The 22,500-nt window shown below is 37.7% G+C and overlaps 1 protein-coding gene across 2 annotated transcripts in view; it reads right to left on the bottom strand.

The window, feature by feature from the left end:
- Positions 1–22,500, bottom strand: part of LOC144964926 (calcitonin receptor-like) — a 231,953-nt gene that overhangs the window by 47,079 nt on the left and 162,374 nt on the right. For both annotated transcript variants that reach the window (XM_078899721.1, XM_078899722.1), the window contains exon 7: positions 21,003–21,094. In XM_078899721.1, coding sequence (XP_078755847.1) covers positions 21,003–21,094 — 92 coding nt within the window. The remainder of the gene's footprint in view (positions 1–21,002; positions 21,095–22,500) is intronic.

The following is a 22,500-nucleotide window of genomic DNA, read 5'->3' as shown; positions in this document are numbered from 1 at the left end:
ACTTAAAGATTTAACTACTATCTGCATAAAATTGGTAATGTAGATTAAAAGCAGAAATAATTGATCCAAGGGGTTTCAAGAACATTGAAAAAAGAACTTGACCCAATACTGAACTCAGTGGCACACCAAATTTTCAAAGGATGATCAGATGATAAGACAATGTTAAACACAACAATCTGTGGACGATTTGATAAGCAATATTCGAACAATTTCATCATAATAGTGATAATAAATCATTTAAGTCTTCGTCGTGGAAACAATATGATACTGTTAGCAATAATCGCCTTTATCAATTTCTTTTACAGGATAAAACTTATAAATTCAGATATTGGAAACCATTAACCTTATATTGACTTACAAAATAATGAATTCGAAAAAAAATAAACAAATGAACAAATTCATGGATGAATTAACACAAGTTCAACACCCCCACCCCTGAAATTAATTGCTGATAATATAAAGGAATGATAAATGTCTTTCATGATGATAAATTTGATATCATCTCTATATTGAATTGACAAAACAAAATTCTGCAGGTAATTAATGAATCATGCAGAGCTTTGAGCTATTGTTTTAATATTTTTTTAAAATCACGCCAAGAAACGTTTCCCCAAGGTGATGCAAAAAAAAAAAAAAAAAAAAAAAAAAACCCATAAGAAAGATTTTTTTAAAAATGGACATGCACTTGGAAACTTACATCAGAGCCGAACGGGGTTTGTCTCTGTTGGGAATTAGGAGTCATAACCCAATTATGAAAGAAAAATGTGACTGAAGACATTCTTCCAATTACTCGAGTTTTGGCCTGTCAGAAATGGGTACTACAAGCCTAGAGCTATGCTACTAGACCACAAAATTTCACTGTCGTTTTCTGAAAAGAATGATGAAAACTCTACCTGTGCTGATATGCGGTGTAGTGGTATGACACTCGCCTTCCAACTGGAAGGTCCAAGCTTCTTTTGATTGAGTCCATGGAAAAGGCTCTTTAACTCTTTACTCACCGCCTCTCACCGTACTCAGATGTAAAATGAATTCCTGGGTGTTAACAGTTCTACTTGTTAAGTGTCGATGTTGGCTACAGACGTAAAGTGTATTGTGCACGTTTACTGGATATTGAGCTCTATAGATAGTATGAACTTGACGTCACTCAGGTCTTTGTTATTGCTTTTCACGTTTATGAGTAATTCTCACTTAGCTACTATAAAAGTTCATGGCTTCACAGTTTTGTATGGTGGTCCGTTATACTTCCGGATGGCAATGTTGTGGGTTTCTTAGCCAAGCGCATACTATCTATAAACCCTCAAGTATTTTTTTCTTTTTTTTTTGATGGAAAGTCGTACTTATCATGACAAAGTAGTTTTGGATTGATGGCATGACAAACTGTTTCAGAATTACAATCACAAATACTTGTCCACGAGGATATGTCTAGATATAATAGTCTGATTAAGAGAAAAAACATTTGATCGAAAACAAAGAAAAGGAATACATTTTTGACTATGTCACGAGGCTTTAGTTGTCAACTGATGAGGGTAACAACACATCAACTTGTTAAGACGATTGGATAATTTGGAAGAATTGGAAGGTCATAATCGGAATACTGCCGTACTCTTGAAAATCACATAATTAGAAATTTGGCCAGAGAACTCGACCTTCAAATATCGATCGATTTAAATGACCCTCGTCTTAGCAAAAACTTTCAAACCTGGGACTTCGTGATGTCTCAGGTATGAAAGTGTTTGTTGGACGCGGGTCATTTAAATCGATCGATATTTGAAGGACGAGTTTTCTGGCCAAATTTCTAAATATGTGTTTTTTTTTCCAGAGCACGGCAGAATACTTGTCATTGTTCTTGCGACACCTGTTTTGATTACGACCAACATACAAAGGCTGAGAAGATATAAAATTCCTTAACTGTTGAAAAGAGAGAATGTTGATTTTTTTTATCGAAACCTCGATGAATCAATCTCATTATAGTCATTCAAAGCTACAAAGTAGTCCATCAGGGCCATTAGCCCCATGAAGCCGGAGTTTATCCCGGTTTCTATTGTAAATTGTACCAATAAAAATGTTTATCTACCCTTTGGATAGGATGATAGCATATAACTAAGTGCTTTCTTCCTAATCTAACAGACCCAGCTACCCAATCATGGAAGGACATTGAAAAAAAATCGAATTCACCCGAAGTCGATCGCGGTCCCTCTACGTTTGAAGCGAGTGCTCTGCCAACTGATCGGGACCTCATGGGGTTATCTAGACTAAACAAACAGTAGCAATGGGAACGATCTATATTCAGGTTTTCATCCAACCGAGTCATCGATCACATGATATGTCGCTGTCTAAGGATTGGACATTTCTTAATAAATGTAAACACGCTGCTTTGTTTTTGAAAGTTGTAAACATACACATGTGTCAAACTGAAAAAAATGATCAATTGTTATACTGGATAGTTCGAAAACTGAACACGTGTCACTACGTGGGTCACACTGAGCACATTTTGCAATGTGACCAATGACCCCGAGCACATGGATAGGTAATATAGATCAACTCCATTAGTTGCTATCCTTCGGATAGAGTGTTTGCTAGCAATTATATCATATGCACATTACCAGAATAATTACTCCTCTATATTTTACATCCCACAAACGTATCTGTAAAATGCATTGCAAGATAGCGCGTTGGAAGGCAAGTGCGTATGCGTCCGCGTTTGTGTACTTACGTGTGAGTGTGTACTTGATTGTATGAGTGAGTGTGTGTGTTAGTGTGTGTATGGGGGAGGGCGGAGGGGGCTGTGTGTGTGCGTGTGTGCTTTATTTGTATGTGCTTCAAAAGATCCATCTACAATAAAATATTCTTTAAGGTCTATTCCAGGTGGAGACTGGGATAACCAAGGCGTCAGCCGGCCATAATTCAGCGCCGCTAATTGAGCCAAGGCGAGGTACGTGACTTACCAAGGTCTCACAGCGTGGCAGGGGATTTAACTCGGTTCTACTGTATTTGGATAACAAAGCAAAATTCATACCACGAAGCACCGTTGTTTTAATAAGAGCCAGCAAGATTTGGTTATGTTAACCCACTACAAGCTTGAGGTAATTGGATTTTCTGAGGAAACCGGAATGAGTGGTTTCACAGTTAATGCGATTTACTAAATTATTACTCTGCCCAATTATTGAGATTGAGACCACAAGACCAGAGACTAATTCATGGTTAGTGCGAATCGATGAGAGACTAATTGACTATTGCAATATTTCCAAATGCGAATGAGTCACTATTCTAATTCTCCTGACTACTTTGATTCGTGTCTGCACATGGCCATACTGTTTAGTAAAACATTAAATGGCCCGATGAATAAGTGAATGAGTTCACGTTTATCAGAAAAATATTCCATTTACTTTAGGAATGAGTGTGTTATCTGGAATCAGTGTTAGTGTTAGCTATTAATGAGTTTTATTTCCATGATCTATCATTTGAGGACATGCTTTTAAAATATGTTAGGTGACACCAAGACGTCTAGATAGGAAATGATTTTATGCTCTCTTCCAACCTATGAGAGTATGTGGTCTAGTGGCACTCGCTTTCGGATCATAAGGTCCTGAGTTCGAGCCTCGCTCGGTGCATAGATGAGTGCTTGAGTCTCACCGTAGTCAGGTGTACAATGAGTACCTGACCGTAAACAGCGGTGTTTCTGTTCGGAAATAATAGTAATATCGCCTAAGAAGCGTCATGTCTCGTTCGACATGTTAAATGTTGCTGTTGATCAGGGACCCCTTGTAAAGCGCTTTGAGCACATTAAATGGATATTGTGCTATATAAAAGTCCACGTTTTTTTTTAAATGGGGACCTGAAAAAAAAAGCTTCACTTCCAAGACACTCAGGGTATTTTTCTGTAAGGCAAAGAAGACAAAGCATTTTCCTTTTTAACTCACTAAATTTGTGCGGTAATGTGATCTTGTGATACGACATTCGCTTGCGGTCCGGAAGGTCCAAGGTTCGAGTAGTGTACCGCTCTGAGCTGCGCTTGGTTGAGGGAGGCTGACTGCCAAAGATTCACAAATTATGAACACAATAAGTCCGAGATTTAAGTGTATATGATATGAAGTGTTTATTAATTAATGTAATGAGATGGATATAAATGAAATGCATATGAATGAATATAGCAGATGAATCAAGAAGGTATGGTGGATGATGATAATGATGATAGTGTTGATGTAATGAATGTCATCAAGATGACGCTTCTGAGTAATATTATGATATTGAGAATATAGTCAGTGATAAAAGGATAAATGTCAAAATAATATTGATGAAACTACTGATTGACAGATATAATGAGTTGGTGATAGAAGTGAATGATGTGAATTTAAAGCTAAATGATATATGAATAATGATAGAAAAATATGATCATTTAGTTTGTATGACCTCAGGGTCCCCAACTTATCTCCGTCTGTGTGAGGATGATATTCTACGTGCTGTAGTTGCCTGTGTGTTATTCCAAGTGTAGGTTATTAATGAATAAATGTCGAGATGAATGACACACAGTACCAATTTATTAGGTTCCAGACGACAATGTCTAATGCAGTTATCAAACAATGGATTGTTCTTCAAATCATGTCAAGGTCGCAGTAAGTTATTAGGTCTATTTTGTAACAGGTTTCAGTTCTTGTTTATGTTCATAAAGTAATAGGTTTCAGTTCTTGTTCCTAAAGGTTATACGTTATAGTCAATGTTCATTGAGGTTCCAATGAGTCACATAAAGGTTACTTCATGGTCAGGTAAAGTCACAAAGTTAAAGAAAGGCCAGATCTCTAGATTTGGGAAAGAAAATGAAAACAATAGAAATCAATTCTACAAATATCAACAAAACTATAAAACTCAGTATATAACCGGATAAATGACACATCGCAAAATAGCACTGGAAACTCGGGTATCACTATTATCATAAACTAAATTAAATCAGAAATGCCGATAATCACAACAGAACACAATATTTCAATAGATTACAAATAACACTGAAATCTCACCAACACAGAGCACTACTCAAAAAGAAATTAAACAACATTAATTTCTGTTTGGTAATACTGTCTCACAACAGAGACAGGAGTTAGAAGCCGTGATAGAACGTTACTATGGACTTTCACAACAGAAAATACAAAACGTCCTTCTCCACCACGGACTTACAGTAGAACTGAAGATGAAATTAAAAGTCACTATCTTTACCATCCCTATTCGCATGACTCATGGAAAAAGCTTGAGGCGAAATGGGGGTGGGTGTTGTAATTTAATGTTCTTCTCAAAGCGCGTACGATGGATGGATCGTCACGAAGTCAACCATGGTCTATGGAGACAATGACCATTCGCAGCTCCGATAACGCCAGGGATTAAATTGGGGATGTCGAAGATCAGACTCAAAGACACGACGGAAATACTACACCCTCACGTTTTAGAGTGACAAAAGAAATCCATCAAGATAAGGTTTGATGTCGTGAGTCGTGCAATCCACAGGTATTTCCATACAGCGCCATAAGACACAAAGGCATTTCCTTACACAAGTGTTTGAACAACTGGTGGAAAGTAAAAGAGTTTTACCAGACTAGTAAAACGCCCGCAATTTCGCGGGGAAAGAACTATTTTCATTCGATATTGCCAGAATCATTTTCTTGATTCGCTTGATTACGATTAGATGCACATTTTAATCGATGTGCTTGTCGTCGGTGCAATGCTTTATTCGGCATGATTTTAGTTTATCAGTCAGTAGATATCAATATCAATAAGTCGCAAGTCTTTACCACGCTTTACTTGGGAGTGCTTTGCACTACCTTCAATACTTCACTAATTAAAATGACGGCCGAGAATCAAAACAATGGTCAAATTAGGAAATTTTAAACTTTCACAAATCTATCAAGGTTTTTTCTAGAGTTTTTAAAACGCTTTTTTATATGATGACAAATTGAATAAATAAACGCCTGACAAAAGACCAACGGTGAAAATACCAATTGAATGAATACTGGGGATGTAGGAGCTTTCGGAATGTTTCCCCTTTACTTAACTTATGTGAGGTCAAATGAAAATCTGAATAATTATCACATCGATGGCATAAAAACGACAGTAATATCAGCAGTAATATTAGTTGATGTTGTGAATCGGTGAAACTTGTTTAAAATTTCTGTAAATCCGAATACCGTCATGTGATCAAGTGAATTATATCACTATGAATGCCACGATTTGCTGAAAAATGCCAATTTGACAGTTCCTAGCAACCCCCCCCCCCCCCGCCCCTTGCTCAGGAATTTCTCTACTTGATGAACACCCCCCCCCTTTTTTTTTTTTTCTTCCACGCAACCACATTCCAAAACACACACACACACACACACACACATGTATACACCACACACACACACACACACACACACACAGACACATAAACATACACGCAATGAGAACGCACTATTACATAACAACACTGATCACCGCTAAATCAACACAACGGAAGTAAGGACTCTACTGGACATATAGAGTTGAGGGTGTGGCCATGAGGTGTGTTAGTGTCTTCGGTAAATTTTTTATGATATCTGTTTGACTCAATGAACTTTCAAACTGACTTTAAATTATAAAAGGAAATCAAGTTATCTGTTTATCTATCTGTAAAAAATACATATCTATTTTTCAAATCTTTCAGTAGAGTTGTGCGCCGGATCAATTTTTTTATTGACTCAAATAAGCACAATGTTCTCCACAAGGCTATATATTTTAAAGAAAGGATTTGACCAGTTAATTGCCGTACTATGGAAAGACCATGTATTTAAAAATTTGGCCAGAAAATTCGTCCTTCACTTCGCCAGGTTTGAGAGATTTTGCCAAGATGAGGGTCATTTAAATCGATTTATATTTTAAAGGAAGAGTTTTCTGGCCAAATTTATAAATACGTGTTTAGTTCCCGAGTACGACAATAATTATTTGGTTAAAGAATCAGACAACGAAACAACAAAAACAACAAAAACACAGAGACAAGCAGGAAAAAATCAAATAAAATAATCTAATCTACGTGTCTTTGAATCCCGTATGTTGGAAAATAGTGAGTGTTTCCCTACGTGCACATATTTTCAGGTCTGGTAAGCAAACGCAAAAATGGGCCAGCTGGATTTAACATTGTTGTAATGGATAATATTTTACTCTGGTTTGAGAGTATTTCCATCACAACAATGGATTATTAGACCTGCAAATAAGTACACGTCAGTGTTTCCCAATATAAATCATTCGCTGTCATAAGACCGCAAGGATTTGAACGACTGGTGTGAAGTAAAAGGCTTTAGGGGTGAAGATTTAATGCTTAGATGATCTAGTTTATGGCTGGCATTGGTGAAAGATTGAGAGGGTAGGACGGTTAACGTTAGAATCTTGAAAACCGATCTAATAGGACATATACATGGATCATAAAACATAATAGATAAAACAGGATGGAAGAAGAAATTGATAGCAAAATGGTAGCGTCTCTAACAGTAATCGTTGTAGTGTTGTCGTAATGGAACTAGTAATAGTAGTGCTAGTCTTTGTGGTGGTTTTAGTAGTAGTGGAAGTTCTAGTATCAGCAGCAGCAGCAGCAACAGCAGCAGTAGTAGTAGTAGTAGTAGTAGTAGTAGTAGTAGTAGTAGTAGTAGTAGTAGTAGTAGTAGTAGTATTAGTAGTAGTAGTCGTAGTAGTAGTAGTAGAAGTAGTAGTAGTAGAAGTAGTAGTAGTAGTAGTAGTAGTAGTAGTAGTAGTAGTAGTAGTAGTAGTAGTAGTACTAGTAGTAGTAGTAGTAGTAGTAGTAGTAGTAGTAGTAGTAGTAGTAGTAGTAGTAGTAGTAGAAGTAGTAGAAGTAGTAGTGGTAGTAGAATTAGTAGTAGAAGTGGTCGTAGTCTTAACTGTCTTTTTCAAAGGGAGGCTGAAATTACACTGAAGCGTCAGCAGCGCCTCAAAGTAAGCAGGGGTAAGGCGATTTGCCCACGGCTACTCGGAAAGGTTGGTTGGTATATTCAGGTAATGAGTCAAGGTTTTATCTCTGTGTCCGCTGAGCCCTGGCATTTAGTATTTGATTCTAGAACTCATTCGAGATATTTATAACAAGTGAATAGATAACCACATCGATATAGAGGATATTGAAAATACTTAAATAAACATAGACAACTATCTAGATTGCTGTGTACTTGAGTTTAACATCTTAATAGCATTGGGGGCAGCATGGTACGGTCTTTGCTTCGTACTCGAAATGTACCGAGTTCGATCACCTGCCGCGCCGCTGTAAGCCCTTGAGCAAGTCACCTCGTCCTAGTTCAATTTCCGGCGCTGCACTGCGGCACACGCCTGAGTTATTCCAGTTTTCCCCTGGAATAGACCCTAGAGACAAATTTCCCCTATGAGATGAATAAAGGGAACTTATTTTATTTATTTATTAATTTTTTTTTACAACAAAATGCCTCTTTGGCTCACGTTCAAGTCAAATCTCAGTTAAACTCCAGTGCGTCAATCATTGTCATAACACTTCATATTCAACCACAATAGTTATTACGCATGCTTTCTTTTTTGTTCCAAATAAAATAAGGTTCCACTAAAATGTGATAATTCATAAATTTTTTATGAAGTACCGACGTATCGGTATTTGCAGATCTGATAAACGAACGTAATTATGGGCCTGGTTTAACATTGTTGTAATGAAAATTTTTTCCGTTGGTTTTGAGAGTATTTCCATCAAAACAACGAGACCATAATAATTTTAGTTACCAGACTTGCAAATAAGTACACGCCTCGTAGTACCCAAACAAATATATACCTATTAATGATGTAGAAGACAAAGTGATATCTGACTCACTACATTATGAGGAACTATGTGTTGAGTATCTGTTAATAATAATAATAATAATAATAAATGGCATTTATATAGCGCTTTACCCCGTTGTCACAGGCTCTAAGCGCTTTAAAGTGATATAAAACAAAACATATTACAGTGAGACAAGTGTGAAGGAAACGTGATACGAATTCAATTTAACAACAACAAAATATGAAAATAATATTGCAACATTATGACGTAAAAAGATAAAACTTTAAGCGAGATTTGAACGTTGTCAACGAATCCGAGCATCTCACGTGTGACGGGAGAGAGTTCCAAAAATGGGGGGCCGAAAATTGAAAAGACTGTTCACCTATTTTACGCAATGGCTTAGGTTTGACAAGGATTGATTGGTCATTGCTTGACCTCAAGTTTCTATTGGGGACATATATGTTTAGAAGGTCTTTAATATAGGAGGGACTGTTCGTGCTCAGGGATTTGTAGACAACAGTACAAATCTTATAGGCAACTCTTTTTTCAACAGGAAGCCAATGTAACTCACGGAGAAGAAGAGTTGCTGACGGGTATTTTTTGTTATTGCGTACAATGAGCCTGGCTGCGTTATTTTGAGCAACCTGAAGTTTGCTAATTTTGTCTTTAGTTAAATTCGCCCAAAGGGAGTTACAATAGTCCAATTTAGATAAAACCAAGGAATTAATTAAAAGTTCTGTTATATGCTTCGGTATTAAATTACGAATTTTGCTTATTTTTTTCATTTCTATGTACATAGATTGTATGGTGTTATTCACGTGGCTTGTCATGGAAAGATCTTTATCAATGATGACGCCAAGGTTTTTTGCTTTATTTGAAAATTCTATTGTGCTATTTCCGAGAGTAATTAGTGATTTATTTGCCTGTTTAAGGATACTCGGTCTTCCACACATTAAAATCTCAGTTTTACTATCATTTAGTTTTAACTTATTGTGGTACATCCAAGATTTAATCTCATTAAAACAGCTCGTAATTCGTTGTATTAAGAACTGTAAATTACTAAGGGGTGCTGAATCATATATTTGCGTATCATCTGCATAAAAATGATAACTCAGATTGAATCTGGATATCACACTAGAAAGGGGCTGCATATATACAGTAAAAAGGACAGGGCCAAGAACAGAGCCTTGTGGCACTCCAAAATTTAGTAAAACTTGTTCTGACTGAACACCATTCACCACGACAGTCTGCCATCGATCCTGTAAATATGATGTAAACCATTTAAGGGCAATTCCTTTTATGCCGAACGTATTTTCTAGTCTTCTTAACAAAATGTCACGGTCAATGGTGTCAAAGGCAGCTGAAAGATCTAAAAGGCATAATACATTGATATTGTTAGCATCAGCATTACATAACAAGTCATTAAAGATTTTAAGAAGCGCCGTTTCAGTACTGTGTTGATGTTTGTAGGCTGACTGAAAGGGTTGTTCCAAACTGTTGTTCTTAAGATGAGATGTTAATTGTGTAAGAACTACCTTCTCCAAAAGTTTTGACAAAAAAGGTAAATTTGATACAGGACGATACTTGTTTAATATATTGTGGTCCAGTGATGGTTTCTTCAGAAGTGGTTTGACGAGGGCACTTTTAAAGCACGATGGAACTTCGCCAGTCAGTATGGATGTATTTATGATTGATGTAATGGATGGTAATAATGTATCGATGGAGCTGGCCAAAAGCTGTGCTGGTAGGGGATCAAGGTCGCAGGATTTAATGGGGGCTTTTTTTATCAACTCGTTTATGAAACTAGGTGAAACTGGTTGGAACTTGTCTAAAGGGGTACCACAGAATGTATTTGTATCTATAAATGGTTCATGCCGATCTAGTTCTGAACGAATGTTATGGATTTTGTCTTTAAAAAAGTTGACAAATGTGTCTGGCAAGTCTCTTTGATTGGTTGTAGATGGTAATGAAGTGCATCTTTCACGTCCAAGTAGATCATTGCAGATGTTAAATAATTGTTTACAAGATTTAGAAGTTTCAAATTTTGAAAGAAAATACGTTGTCTTTGCCTTTTTTATTGTTGTCTTCCAGGCACGAAATGCGCTCTTGAATATTTCACGATGAATCATGAGGCCTGATGTTTTCAGCAGTCTTTCTGCTCTCCGACACTTCGTTTTAGCTTCTTTAACGTCCGACGTATACCACGGAGCATACTTGCGGTTGGTGTTATCGACACCGCCTTAAAAAATGGTGAAATATTATATATAAATCATCGCCATATGAAAAAACAGGCTAATTTGCAATGATTTACTATGCGTCGTGTCAATTTAAAAAAGAGAATACAATTTCAAAACCGTTTATTTATAATATAGCAATTTGGTGTTGTCTTGCAAGAAAGAGTGTTCATCCCAATCCAATTTCGAGCAATCATATTTTTTGTTTTGTTTTTGTTTTGTTTCCCTGTGTTTTCGATTAAGTATCACCATTTTATATTCTTTAACTTTTTGTTTAAAGAAAGTGATAATATAGTAGTAAACTAGTCCTTTAGAGCCGTAAGGCCAATGGAGCGGAGGTTATCTCGGTTTCTATAGCGTGAAACGGACAAGAGCAGTTGCTTGCTACCCTTTGCAATGGGTGCTAGTCAAGCGCAATTTTGGAACTTTCGAGTAAATACACATACCCGGTCAGGTGTATTCTGTATATCATCGCGTTACAGTTATTTATGAATCCAACCATAAGAGGAAAATGAAGAAAAGATTTTATCAGCTTGCGTCACATACAATACTCTTATCTCAGTGTTGTGGCCTGTTGTTTTCTATATTATGTTGTCTGAATTGTGGGTTAGATTGTGTTTTTTTCACTCAGAAAATATCAAGCCCCAATATTATTGTTTCCATGTGAGTTGTCATTATTTACTTGCGACCAAAAGAAAGTATATGCATTAAAATCGTCGATATCCGATGGCGTAGGCTAATATTTTCCACTGAGTTGTTTACTATTAGCCTTTCTGTGTACCGATAGTTGATGACCTGAAATTCGCTCACCACGTCGCACACGTGCTAAAATGACCTTCTAGCCCCTTACCCTGGACAGGAAGTGTGTAGATTATTTTTTTTGTTGCCATCCGTGTCCTCTTGAAACATTTTCAAGGCAGGAAAACACAACGCGATGTCACGACTTAGTTAAGACCAACATGCACGTACCATTGGTCATCTTCAAGCTGGACAGTCTGTGAACAATGTCGCAAGAATGCATAATATCACAAGGAGAACTGTATATTCGTTAGTGGATCGATTTGAAATTATACGAACGGTAAGGGACAATTCAAATCATTCCCAGTCACTCTCTTATGGTGTGTCATATGCTGAGTTTTAGCATATTTTTTTTTTCATTATCTAAATTTAGTTGCTATTCTGTTATTTTGCCAAGATCATTCCACACGTATTGTTCTATTATTATAAATCCATTATCACATTCAGTGTTGGTACACAGCTCATATCACAATCCTTAAATATTCAAAAGAGAAATCATCGAGGCGCCACCTGAGAGAAACTCTTCTTCATTTACCCCCTGTGGTTGGATTCGTAGAATCCATTACAGAAAAGAGATTACTCCCAACACCCTAACAGAACTTCCGGATTTAGATTTTGTTCGACATAGATTCTTTGTAACTTAAAAAAAAAATCCTATGAAACTCATTAATGAATACAGTAAAAGATAAGAAGAATCGTTTTATTATGTAAAGATAATTTGATATTTCACTATTCTTGGATTTCAATTTTTAAAAATTCTATTAAATTCATACATCCCTGTTTCATGTTGTCGGATTCGTGATGGTAACGAGGTATAATATATCGCGTTTTTTTCTTTGACATGATACCAATGGCTGCTATTGTTTGCTACCCTCTGGATAGGGCGATTCGGTTTATCCAGGTTGAGAGAGAGAGAGAGAGAGAGAGAGAGAGAGAGAGAGAGAGAGAGAGAGAGATAATGAGAAAAACCCTGAACATTTCTGTAATGACAACTCACGTGAAAACACTAATATTTTCAAGGGCTTGATTTCCTGTGTGAAAATAATCTGAAACTAACTCACAAATCGCACAGCGTATAGATAGAACGAAGTTGATGTCACTTGGGTCTTTGTTATTGTTTTATTTTTTTTTTGCTATTATTCACGTTTATTGGTTATAATAATAGCAAAAAAAAATTTGCTATTATTCACGTTTATTGGTTATTCTCGGGGTGTAGGGTATGGAGGGAGTGGTAGTACCTTTCGGTGAGAGACAGTCGCATCTTCGGATGGTCAGGATCCACTGGTCCACACCTGCATATCTAGCTCATGTCTGGCTCCTAGAAGCTGTAGTGCACGCAGCGGCCACACCCCGGGACCGGGTCTCGACTGACCTGCGAAACGACATTGAGTGACTCGCGTAGTAGGGTAGAATAGGTAATGTCTCACCTTTTAGTGCACAAAGTCTGGATATGGTTAGGTAAAAGTAGGCGTAGACAGCAAGTCTGTGGTAGACAAAGAGGCGCGTCTGAGACAAAATTAGATAGCGGCTACCACCGTGGAAAAGGGGGAAACCTTACCACGTATCATTCATAGTTAGTCATGGCTAGTCAGAGATATAGTGTTAGAGATGCTTGTGACGTTGGGCCCCCTGCAACTAAGTATCAAGCTGTAAATATGTACAGGGAAGAGGAATTAAGTAATGTCCAAAAGATGGCACCTTATGACGTTTCTGGTGGAAAGCCCTCGGGAAAGCCAGAGACTGATCTACCTACCTTGAAGACAAGAAATGTTCCTTTAAAAATTGGCACGTGGAATGTGAGAACACTTGCTCAAGCAGGAAAGCTCCATAATCTAATTATGGAGGCAGAGGCGATGAATATGGATATCCTTGGTGTCTCAGAGACAAGATGGAAAGACAATGGAATAATAAAAAGAGACAGCCACACTTTTATTTACTCCGGAAATACTCAGCACAACAGAGGCGTTGGCATCCTGATGAAAAACAAAATTGCTAAATCAGTAACTGGGTATTGGCCCGTGAATGACCGTATCCTAATGTGCAAAATCCAAGCTAAACCTTTTGATTTAGTGCTCCTACAAATTTATGCACCAACGAGTGATCACCCAGATGAGGAGGTCGAGGCACATTATGAAAATGTAAACAAGGCCCTCAAATGCATAAAATCAAGTGACATTGTTGTCGTAATGGGGGATTTCAATGCGAAAGTTGGAAACGCAGCAATCTCACCATGCATGGGAAGTTGTGGTCTAGGAGAGTCCAACGAGAGGGGTGAACGTCTGGTCCAATTTTGCGAGTCCCACGACATGACCATAATAAACACCATATTCAAACAACCAAAGAGGCGCCTATACACTTGGAAGAGCCCAGGAGATATATACAGAAACCAAATAGATTATTTTCTCATCAAAACCAGATTCAAAAACTGTGTGACCCAATGTAAAACTTTCCCGGGTGCTGACATTGGATCGGACCATGTTCCCATCATGGTGAAAATAAAAGTTAAATTAAAAATTCCCAAACAGAAAAGGGACGTACACATAAAGTACGACCTAGCTGAACTTAGAAACGAGGAGCTAAGAGCGAAATATGCTGTAGAAGTAGAAAATACGTATTTTTGTCTTATGGAAGAACAAGAAGTCACAAATAAAGAAACAGAAGAAACGTATAAGAGTAGAATTGATAAACAATGGTCCTCTCTTAAAGGTGCAATAACAACTACAAACGAGAAAATGCTAAACAAAAAATCTAAAGAGGCAAAGAAAGAATGGATGACGAATGAAATTTTGAATCTTATGAGACAACGGAAACATTCAAAGGGCACCCCTAGGTACAATGAACTGGGCAAATCAGTAAAGAAAAAGTGTATCCAGGCTAAAGAAGACTGGCTTGATGAAAAGTGCCACCGTATTGAGAAGCTATCACATGAGAGAAACCCTGGACCAATGTTTGCTGAAATCAAGAAATTCACATATAAAAACGCTCAATCTGGCGGTTGCATCAAAGATAAATCAGGTAGACTCCTCTTTGAGGTGGAAGAAATCGCCAATAGATGGAAAGAATACGTGGAGGAGCTATTCAATGCGGACAGAGGTGACAACCATATACAGTCCTTTCTACGGGGACCCACAATCCTAAGATCAGAAGTAGAGAAAGCCCTATACTGCATGAAAACAGGGAAGGCAAATGGAATTGATGGGGTGTCAACAGAAATGCTGCAAGCACTGGGTGAATTTGGTGTTGATGTGATAACGGACCTTATGAATGAAATATACGAGTCAACGCACATCCCAGAAGACCTTCGCACTTCTATCTTCATACTGCTACCCAAGAAAGCGGGTGCAATTGAGTGTTCGGACTACAGAACAATCAGTCTTATGTGCCATCTACTGAAACTCCTCCTGACAATAATCCTGAAAAGAATCTCGTCAAAAGTAGATCGTGAGATTTCAGAACAGCAAACTGGATTCAAAAAGAACAGTGGCACCAGGGGGGCAATTTTCGACTTAAAAATCCTGTCAGAAAAATACTTAGAGGTCCAAAAAGACATATATGCCTGTTTTATCGACTACTCAAAGGCATTTGATTCTGTTAGTCATCAGAAACTTATCCAGGACCTTGTGGCAATAGGTGTGGAAGAGAATGATGTGGCTCTAATCGCTAATCTGTACTGGCAGCAAAAGGCTCAGATAAAAGTGCAGGCAGATACAACAGATGCAATTGAAATCAAGAAAGGAGTGCGCCAGGGATGTGTTATGTCTCCTTGCTTGTTTAATTTATACACAGAGTCTATATTTCGGCAAGTAGAAAAAGCACAAGGGTTGAAGGTTGGTGGCCACAACATCAACAATTTACGTTACGCTGACGATACTGTCCTGTTGGCGGAAAGTAAGGAAGACCTACAGAAGCTAATTTCAAAAGTGAACGAAGAGAGTAAAGAAAAGGGGCTGTTCATGAATGCGAAGAAGACAAAAACAATGGTGATAACAAAAAAGAAAGAGCCCATAGACATAGATATAGAAATAGAAGAGTGTCCAGTGGAACAAGTAAAGGAGTTCACGTACTTGGGGCAGTTGGTAACATCCGATGCAAAGTCTGACAAAGAGATCAGGAGACGAATAATGCTGGCCAAAAATGCGTTCATGAAACTAAAGGCAATCCTCAACAACACAAATATCTCCATCAGAACACGAATGAGATGCACCAAATGCTATGTGTGGTCCATTTTCTTTTATGGTTGTGAAACGTGGACACTAACCGCACAGACAGAACAACGTATTGAAGCTTTTGAGATGTGGACGTACAGGAGAATACTGAAAATACCTTGGACAGCAAGAAAAACAAACATCGAAGTCCTCGACCTAATGGGCCAAAAACAAAAAGAACTTCTTTTGACTGTGAAGCACAAAAAGCTGTCATATTTTGGACATATGCGAAGACATGATAGTCTCGAAAAAAGGATAATGGAGGGAAGAATTGAAGGAAAGAGAGGCAGAGGAAGACAAAGGAAATCCTGGACAGATGGCATCAAGGAAGCTACAGGACGGCGCATGGCAGACTGTAACGAGGCTGCAATGGACCGTGAAGGATGGAAAGCCATGACATCCGACCTCTGGAAAGAGATGGAACCCGGGTAAGGTAAGGTTATTCTCACTAAACTGTATTAACCATACTAAAACAGTTCATGGTTGTACACAGTTTTGTGTGTTGGTCCGTTATACTTCCGGATGGCAATGTTGTGAGTTTCTTAGCCAAGCGCACTCTATCTATAGAAAACAACAGGCCACAACACTGAGATACAAGTATTGTATCTTTGCTTCCTTGTTATTATTATTGGTACATAACGCATATCATAATCCCTAAATGTTCGAAAGAAAAGCCATTCTCAAGCTGAGATTCAGTTCTTGATCAAGGAATAAAAGCAATGAACAAAGCATTCGCACAATAAACTTAACTTAAATAATTTGAGCTTAAATAAACGTCGTTTTTGAAGGGAGTGATTTTTGTGTCTTCAACTTAAAAACTTAAAAAAGAAAGAAATATCCTAACTCTTGATATTTGACCACAAACTCAATAATTGCTACCCAGTTCATTCAGACGACAGCAGCCTCTTATGGTTCACACTACTATGTTATGACGATCGACCCAATCAGCATTCGTGCACCGTCGCGAACCCGCCGGGTAGCATCGTCACAACACACTTTCGACTAGATGCTCTGCCGTCTCGGGTTCTTGCCCACAGCGTGGACATATTGGACAGGTAGTAAGACCCCACCGATGTAACGCACTTGCCGTTAGGCAGCTCCTCGACCGAAGCCAATTCGCAGCCACCCAATGTCTCCTCTTACTGGTATCAAAGCCTGGCAACTTGTCACCAAGCTTAGAGGAGTGTAGGTCCCCGCCCCCACGAGGGATTGAATTCGTCCAAACCGACTTCCATCTCGTATGTGCAGCTCTGTCCGTAGTCAGGGATTCTGCGTACAAGGGTTGCCGGGACTTTTTTCGGCTGGAAACGGGGGCAACGTCCATTATGCGTATGAGAGGGGTATCCCCATTCCCTCTCTCTTTGATCTTACTCAACCAGTTTCCCGTAATCGTCTCCCTCAGACGACGTAATCAGAACCGTGTGTTCATGCATTGCGTTAACTTTAATAAACGAATAACACCCGCCAGCCGAATATAGCGTACCAACACATAAATCTATGTGTAACCTTAGACGTTTATAGTCTGATTATTACTATTTAGTGAGAACCACTCATAAAGATGGCTGACTAAAAACAATAACAAAGAGCTGAATGGCGACAATGTCGTTCCTTTTATGTTACTCTGCCTTAGTCTAAAAACAAAAACACGGTTAAAATTTTGGTCAGAAAACTCGTCCTTCAAATATCAATTGATTAAAATGATCCTTATCGGATCAAAAACTCTCAAACCTGGGACTTCATTTAAAGTTTCCCTTCTCAGCAGTGATATGGGTTGCTGGATCTGTTAGATTAGGTGGAAAGTACTTAGTGTCCTGTTCAAACCGTAGCAAGCAATTGCACACTATAAAACCCGGATCAAACTCCGGCTCTCTGGACCTTATGGCTCTGAAGCACATTTATATTTAAACCAGGTTTAAACGAGGTCCCAGGTTTGAGAGTTTTTGCTAAGATGAGGGTCATATAAATCGGTCGTTATTTGAAAGACCAATTTTCTTTAAAAAAGGAATAGAATATTTTCTGTAAGGAAAGAGGTGATTAGGCATTGTGCGCCAGTATTGTAGCAGTGCGTTTAGTTAAAAACTCACAACATCCGCCAGCCAGATAGAAAGTGTCAAGACACAAAACTACGAGTTACCTTAAACGGTGTAGCCTGATTAATACAGTACTAATCATAACAATGTCTGGTTAAAAACAAGAACAAAGAGGTGAGTGACGTTAATTTCGTTCCGTCTATAATGATATCGGTCCACTGCGGAATGGTGTTGGTAATTGAAAGCAAACAACTGGATAATTTCCATATGCTCTATGTCATCAATGATAATCGACTGGATGAAATGGCCTGTAATTGATTGTAGATTACAACATATGTCAATTTTTGTCATGTGCATAATGAATTCGACGCTCCTAGGCAATCTCACGCCTCTTACTTGCTTAGTATAAAACAGAAAAGGATATTATGTGGTCTTGTGGTATGACACTCGCCTTCGAATCGGAATATCCCGGGTTTGAGTCCTGCTCTGAGTGACGCATAGTTGAGTCATTGGAAAAGGCTCTTTCCTCACATTCTCTCACCGTACTCAATATTCGATAAACTTGCTCAAAGCGCATAGTAAAATAAAGGGAGTAAAAATGACTTTTATAGAAGATACAGAATAAAGTAAACGTTGTTTCAGCCTTTGATCATCTTCGGGTAAACAAGAAAAGGAAATATATCATATTACATTGGCATTATAGTTAAATCGTTATAGGTAAAAAAAATAAATAATATATATATATATATATATATATATGTGTGTGTGTGTGTGTGTGTGTGTGTGTGTGTGTGTGTGTGAAAGGAAAGGATATATATATATATATATATATATATGTGTATATATATATATATATATATATATATATATATATATATATATATATATATATATATATTGAATCGTGTTTGATACAAATATGGTACGAAAAGTGCTCGACATGTAGTAATGGAGCGAATTATTATTTAAAATATTTACCACAATGTTTGGGGCAGTCTACATCAATGTTTCAGGCTTAATTTGCCATCTTCAGGACTGAGTTGATTATGGTGAAATTTCAGACTTGCATCAGTTATTATTACAAGCATCTAATTGTTTCCAATTTTTTTTCTCGCACCCGATATATATATATATATATATATATATATATATATATATATATATATATATATATATATATATATATACGACAGGGCACAATTGTTACATCCCGTAGAAATGTCGTTTATATATTTTTCACTTGGCTCACTAGGGAGAGTGAATAATGTTAATGAATTGCTGCGTGTATCGGGCCAAAATCAGAACTGTGCTACAAAGATTAGCATATTTTAAAACGAAATAATTGAAGATAGCTGTGATATTAGATAGAATGGAACATCGTTTGTTATTCTACCATCACCCTAAAATAGTAATGCGTAATGATATCAAGTTTACAATAAGAATTTGATTATCAAGCGTTACAATTCACTAAAATTAGATGTGAAAAAAAGAAGTATCATTTAAGTATTTTTGTAAATGTCTTTTTATTCAGATAATAGCGAAATTAGAATCGATTGAGTGATAGATTAAAAGATTGCCCAGACCCTTGCGTTTTGGAATTCGAAATTTGTTCTCAACGCGTACTCGCAACCTCGTACAGCGGTTGGGAACACGTCCGGAATTCCAAACAGCAAGAGTGTAAAAATCTTATATTAAGCAATGGTCCGACTATAAGAAACGAAATATAGCTGGTTATAGAGGCCAGGGGCGGAATATCTGCTACGAAAATCGAAATTCTTTTCAAGTAGTGCATGCACGAATTCTTGATCAAAAATTTGTAATAAATGTTTTTATTGGTATCTCCCAAGGAGTAGAAAGGCGGGAAGACCAAAGAAAACACGGAGACTATCGGTGAGCAGGGAGATGAGAGAGACATGATTTCCATGCCCCACATTGGATGTAGATGATCCCAAAAATGGAGGCACTGGAGGAGTACCATTGAATTGGCTTTCGAAAAATGCAAAGCGTTTAGGATTTTTGCATTTAAAATGCAATCATGTATGATGTATAAAAGGATATGATGGATGAATAAAAGATTTAGAATTGCATGTTGACAAGGTTTGGAAGTACGGTCTTGGATATTCACATTAGATTCGAGGCTTCGAATCGGCAGCAACTTCTAATGGTTTTTGTTTCACACTGCAATACTATGAAGTTCTATCCAGGCTGCGAATTCGTGGCCGCAACGTGTACAGTCGCGAATCCGCACACTAGCCCCGTCACAATACAACTCTCAACTATATTATGCTCTGCCGTTTCGGATTCTTTGCCTCAAAATGTACATGTGGGATTCGGCATCTCGATTAAAAACCTTTGGAAATGCATTTTGTACTCAGCGGTGATTGGATAGCTGAGCCTGCTAGATATATCTGCGGCAGTCTAGCATCCTGTGACAAAGGACAACGAACAATTGTCAACTGTACAACTGTACAAAAAGCCCCCAATTGGCTTCAACAGTCATGACGTCACTTCCCTCGTAATGAGTGATGACGCATAGTAACTTAGTAACTGACTCTAAACTATCGGAAAAAGGGCGGACGTCCATATGGAATATTTCTCCGACGAGCATAAAAGTGTATCCAGAGGAGAAAAACATTATACATATGATCATGTTTTGACTTTTATACATTCTGATCAAATGACATATGAAAAGTTCTAGCCAGCATGAAGAATAAAAAGTACCGATTTTCTTTGCTTAGAACCAAGCTGCTCGCTGTTGCTGGGCGACTTGACATCAGACTATTGAATCCAAGTAATCTCTAACGTAAAGGATCTTATCGCTCTGAAGAGCTACTATGGCTAAACTGATAGGTGGAAGAATGTATTCATGGACAGAAAGTCCCGTGAATACATTGAAAACAAATGGTTGTTTTATGGAAGAGTGATATAATTCAGGAACGGGAGTACTTACTTGAAATACAAAAAGATAAAACAGGCTGGCACCAGAAGAACAATGGTTATGATGTTACAGGCCACTCCAGCTGAATTCAGGCGCTTGTAAAGCTGTGATAAAAGAACAGATACAAAAGAGAATAAGTTGATACAAGTGCATAAAAAGTATATACTGAATATAAAAAAGGGTATAATTGTCCCTCTGATCCATTCCCAAGGGGGAAGCTATTCTTTCGAGTCTATTCCGAGAGAGAGGGAGAGAGAGAGAGAGAGAGAGAGAGAGAGAGAGAGAGAGAGTCAGAGATAGATAGACAGATGGATAGATAGATTGATGGATAGATAGATAGATAGATAGATAGCTAGATAGATATATAGATAGATAGATAGATAGATAGATAGATAGATAGAGAGAGAGAGAGAGAGAGAGAGAGAGAGAGAGAGAGAGAGAGAGAAATCACAGAGATAGATAGATAGATAGATAGAGAGAGAGAGAGAGAAAGAGAGAGAGAGAGAGAGAGAGAGAGAGAAAAAAAATAACCCAGGCGTAAGCCACAGTGCACCACGTCAAAATTAACTAGGACGATATGACTAGCTCGAAGTTACATAGCGCGACGTGTATTCAAACCAGTAACTTTTTGTGTTGGAATCAGACACCATATTATTATCATTTTGGTGATATGCCTATTAGATTAGTTCGATTAGATAAGTTCAACGTAGCCTAAAGACGTAAGCATGAGTGTTTACCTGTGTTTGTGAGTTTGTTCCTATTTGTGTGTTATTGTGTGTGTGTGTGTATGTGTGTGTGTGTGTGTGTGTGTGTACGCAAACGTTGTGCGTAAATATCTTGCTGTGTATCTATGTGTGTGCACAATAGGCAATTTGTATCTTTTTCTACTGTATCAAATGAAATATTGCCTTTTCTTTTCATGTACTTTCATTGAAACTTTCTTAGAAACAAAACAATTCGGCTGGACGCTTTTTCGTAACCATTTCTCATAAAAAATATGACTGTAAGATACCCATAAAATGAAAGAAAATGGTTGCTATCAATAAAATGGTTTCTCGATGCCCATCTTTCTTACAATACATCCTTCATATGCTGAGCAGGTAATTAAGAAATATTATTGTGTTTTTATTTTATCCAGTGCAAGCTGTTTCCTGGACGAAATTATTGTTTGTGCTGGCAATAATAAAACATTCGCCATTGCCTATTACTTATTTGACCCTTATTACAAATTCAAATCAGTAATGTCTCATATATGTGGAATAAGAAACTCTGAATCCAACACAAAACGTTCTCCATAAACATTTGATTAAGAAATTGAGGAGCAGGCACCAGTGTAAGATAAAGATCTGAACTAGTGTGTATGAAAGGTGCCAGACAAAGCAAGAAAGAAAAATAGAACAAACCTTCAAAAAAAAAAAAAAAAAAAAATCAGTCTACCTCGACTGGGGATCGAAACTCAGACCTTCTGATTTCTGGTCAGACGTGATATAGCACCTTTCCTGCACACTTG

This window comes from Berghia stephanieae, chromosome 2 (assembly GCF_034508935.2).
Source record: "Berghia stephanieae isolate SIO BIC M18660-M18661 chromosome 2, UCSD_Bste_1.3, whole genome shotgun sequence".
NCBI lineage: Eukaryota > Metazoa > Mollusca > Gastropoda > Nudibranchia > Aeolidiidae > Berghia > Berghia stephanieae.
Note: the sequence above shows the minus strand (reverse complement) of the source record. Positions and strands in the feature narration are given on the sequence as shown.